The sequence below is a fragment of the Mytilus edulis genome, chromosome 12 (genome assembly GCF_963676685.1).
Source record: "Mytilus edulis chromosome 12, xbMytEdul2.2, whole genome shotgun sequence".
Classification (NCBI taxonomy): Eukaryota; Metazoa; Mollusca; class Bivalvia; order Mytilida; family Mytilidae; genus Mytilus; species Mytilus edulis.
The window spans coordinates 63677196-63680872 of record NC_092355.1 but is presented as its reverse complement, the minus strand read 5'-3'; the positions used below and the strand labels follow the sequence as shown (position 1 = coordinate 63680872).

The window sequence follows — 3677 nt, the reverse complement described above, 5'->3', positions numbered from 1 at the left end:
TGCATGCATATACAGTTGTCTTATTATCAACGTTTATCCTTAAGGAGATTTATTTTTAACGATTGTAGAAAAGATAACATACATAGAATGATTAGATTACTTATAAAGGTGTCCATCCTTTTGTGCGAGAAAATCACATATCAATTATGTGTTTCGATTTTTAAGACCGTAAACTTTAATTTCAAGTTTAAACATGTTCAACATATTTTCCCATAACTCATATAGAAAACGCATATTTAGACAGCTTTAATCTCAATATGCTGTTAAAAAAATTTCGGAATGCAAAGTAAATAAAAATATTTGTGTTCTATAAAGAGTAGGAATTCAAGTTTTTGCTTATAATTTATTTGAATCTGAGACTCATATAAATAATAAGCCGTTGACGGTGAACGAACTTGTTTTCCAACGACCCACAAAACTCCTTTTGAACGCTGAAGTTAAATAATCAATTATAATGTAATGCGATTATGATTTTTTTTATTTGACCAAACCGGGTTATGCATTTTGAAATCTATGACGAAACCGGGTTGTGTACATTGACGAAACCGGCCAGTTCCATTTTGACATGACCCATTTCTTTCGTTCCATACACAGAGATACAATTATGGAGATGCTCATAATAACTTAATTTGCAATCTCCGTGTCAATATCTATCTTCCCGTACCTTTCTTTCCGTACAATATGAACAATTTAACGAGAAATTAAACAATTTCGAGGCAAGGTTCACTCAATTCGTCATTTTGACATGCATTTTGACTTATTTCTCCGTTAATATAGAACGGTTGTAGAAAATATTGCATCTCACAATAGAAAGTAGTTTTTTATGTATATATATTCTTCGATATCATAAAAAAAAAAAAAAATAAGGAGAAACCTACCTTTCTTTTGTCTATTGTTGTTCCGTCATTGTGCCGGATGTTAGATACCATCGAGTCCGAGCAAATTTTGCCGGTGTGGTTTAGACACAGTGATATAGGAGCTATATGCGAAAGATTTCTTCATTAAATTTATGTTCGGTCGCACAGCAGCTAAATTATTATTTATACTATGTAAGTTAACAATTTGACAACAGAGTTCCTTTAATGAACAAGAATACGTTTATGAAACGAAGTTCTGTATACGAAATTTGGCTATTTTAGCTCTTTAAAAAAATATGCACTTGGTGCATCAAGTATAATCTTTGCAGTTTTTTTCTGCATTATAAGAATTTTTTTATCCATCTTCATAACAATACCCGATACTGAGCAACAAAAATCTAATATGGACAGATTATAAGCATTATAAAACAGCTTTCTATCGCTTATATCCAAACATTTCTTAATTCTAGACAGCAGTGCAATACGAGACCTAAAGTTTTTACATACATAGTCAATTTGAAATGTATTTATTGGCAAAACAAATTACACTTAATCTGATATTTTTGCATGAAGAGTATAATAAAAAATAATGGTTGTTTAAAAATAATAAGTGTATGCATGTTCTACATGATATACCTTACTTTATAAAATAATGGCACGCCTTTGTCTTTTTTTTGCTTAGAATCATTTACAGATTTGTTTTTCAGTTTAGTACTATTGTCGATTATAAACCGAAACACCTCTTTCGTATGAAATGTACAATTTTGTACAGTCTTTGTTAAAGCAGATATCAAAAAGGGTTTCATTCATATCTTCCTTCACCGTGGCCACTAAGTCGTTGAAAGTTCCATCCGGTCTTAGTCTACACACACCTTGATTTTGGACAACGACGTACACGTATCCTTGACTATCTATTGCTATTCCATTTGGACTCTTGTTGTCTGGCGGTTTAAAAGTAAAAATGTTTTCACCATCGATTCTTGTACAATACACGACTTCACTGTCACTGTGATAAATGTTTCCAATTTTGTCTAATGTAATATACCTTGGTGTTATTTTATCATTATTCATTTTAATGGATCGAATGAATCTGCCTTTGAGATCAAGAACTGATATGTTTCCTTTCGTGCCAACAAAGATGTTTTTATTTGAAGCAGCAACACCTCCCCCTTTGCATCCATTTATTGATACCTTATTCATTAGTTCTCTATTGGTAAAGTCTACAAATTGAATGAACCCCAACGAACCTGTCATTATTCCTATGTTTTTGTCTGGAATGAAAGCAATTTGCGTTGGGGAAGACACGGGACCGATTTTGTATTTTAACTTTTCATTATTGTCATAAATCACTATTTCATGAAGCCAAAAAAAAACATTAATTATGATTAGTTCGTTTTTCTCATTTACTGTTATTCCTCTAACAACATTCGTTTCTGTTATGACATTCTTATGAATGAACGATGGTAAATCTTGACGATGTACAATTGAAACCTGTGACTGGCGTTTCTTCCTTTTGACAAATTTAGTTGAAGCGGGTACTTCCTTTGTTTCAATGGTTCCAATAGACGTTATGTTTTTCTCTAGTATATTTGATTTCAATTTAATTGACGTATGAATTGTCTTCTCTGTGATTGTACTAATTCTTTCTTCAAGATCGGCGAGAAAGGTTTTGTTAGCATGAACAGCAAGAAATGCTTGTTTTTCAGATCCATGTTTATCCACTATATCAAACGTGTCCTTTTTGTCTTGTGTCATTCTTTCAATAGCTTCTATTTCATTGATCGTCACATTTGCGTTTGTTACTATTTTGTCTTTTTTCAGTTTCAGGTCATCGAGAAGTAATTTCTCTAGATATTCAATGTGACTTATTGCTTCTTCCTTAACTTTCCTAATTTCATCTTTAATCACATTTGCATCTTTTTCAATGCTATCAATTAAAGTCTGTCTGTCCTCAGTAATGATGGGTATTCTCATTAAAACATGTTCTATGAGTTCGACTGCGTCTATAAATGACTGAGATCTTTTGATGCCTTTAGATGCTATATCAACTGACATAATTTTCTGACAGGAGCGGTGGGATTCTACTTGACATTCCTTGCAACATAGACTATCATGGTCAATACAAAAGTACTCAAATGACAAGTTCTTGTGTTTTGAGCAACGTTGATCCGATATATTTATATTTATAGGCTTTATGTTAATATCTAAAAGTTCGTGACTGCGGGACATTTTCTGAACGCGATGGTGTTCTGTGCATTCTAAACATAACGCTTCTTCACAAATGACACACCAATGAGTCGGAGTGTTGTTCTTGTCACGCGCTTTACATGGCTCGCATTGAGAATTTTCCATGATCTGAAATAAAAAAAAAAACACTTTTAGTTGTATTTCTCTATAACGTGTTTACAAATCCCTGTCTTTGAAATGTATATATGTTTTTTCCAGGTAGTTTTGATTAACATTGGCAACTGTATGCTTTTAAAAACCTCATAATAGATGCCAGGCTTATATAATCTTTTTTTTATATTATATTATTGTGTATGCCAGGCGCGTGTTTCGTTTACAAGACTCTATGAAAAGTTACTACTTTAATACCACTTGGTCAAAGTTACATTCATTCAAATCATATGATTTAAATATATTTGTTCTCGATATACATTTCATTAAAATGCGCAATTAGATGACTGGGCCCTTTAAACATTCCTGCAAGTTGTATACTTTCAGAATAGTTGGTCAGAATGTGCATTTTACATTGATGACAATTCTATTTAGGTTGGTGAAAATACCCTACGTTTTTAAGCAAGTCATCATAAGACTGAA

General features: G+C 32.3%; 1 protein-coding gene across 1 annotated transcript; it reads right to left on the bottom strand.

Annotated features, from left to right (window-relative positions):
• Positions 1-1571: 1571 nt before the first annotated feature.
• On the bottom strand, positions 1572-2912 carry LOC139497755 (uncharacterized). The gene has a single exon (XM_071285992.1). It carries the CDS (start codon positions 2910-2912, stop codon positions 1572-1574), a length of 1341 nt encoding a protein of 446 aa, XP_071142093.1.
• Between the last annotated feature and the right edge of the window lie 765 nt (positions 2913-3677).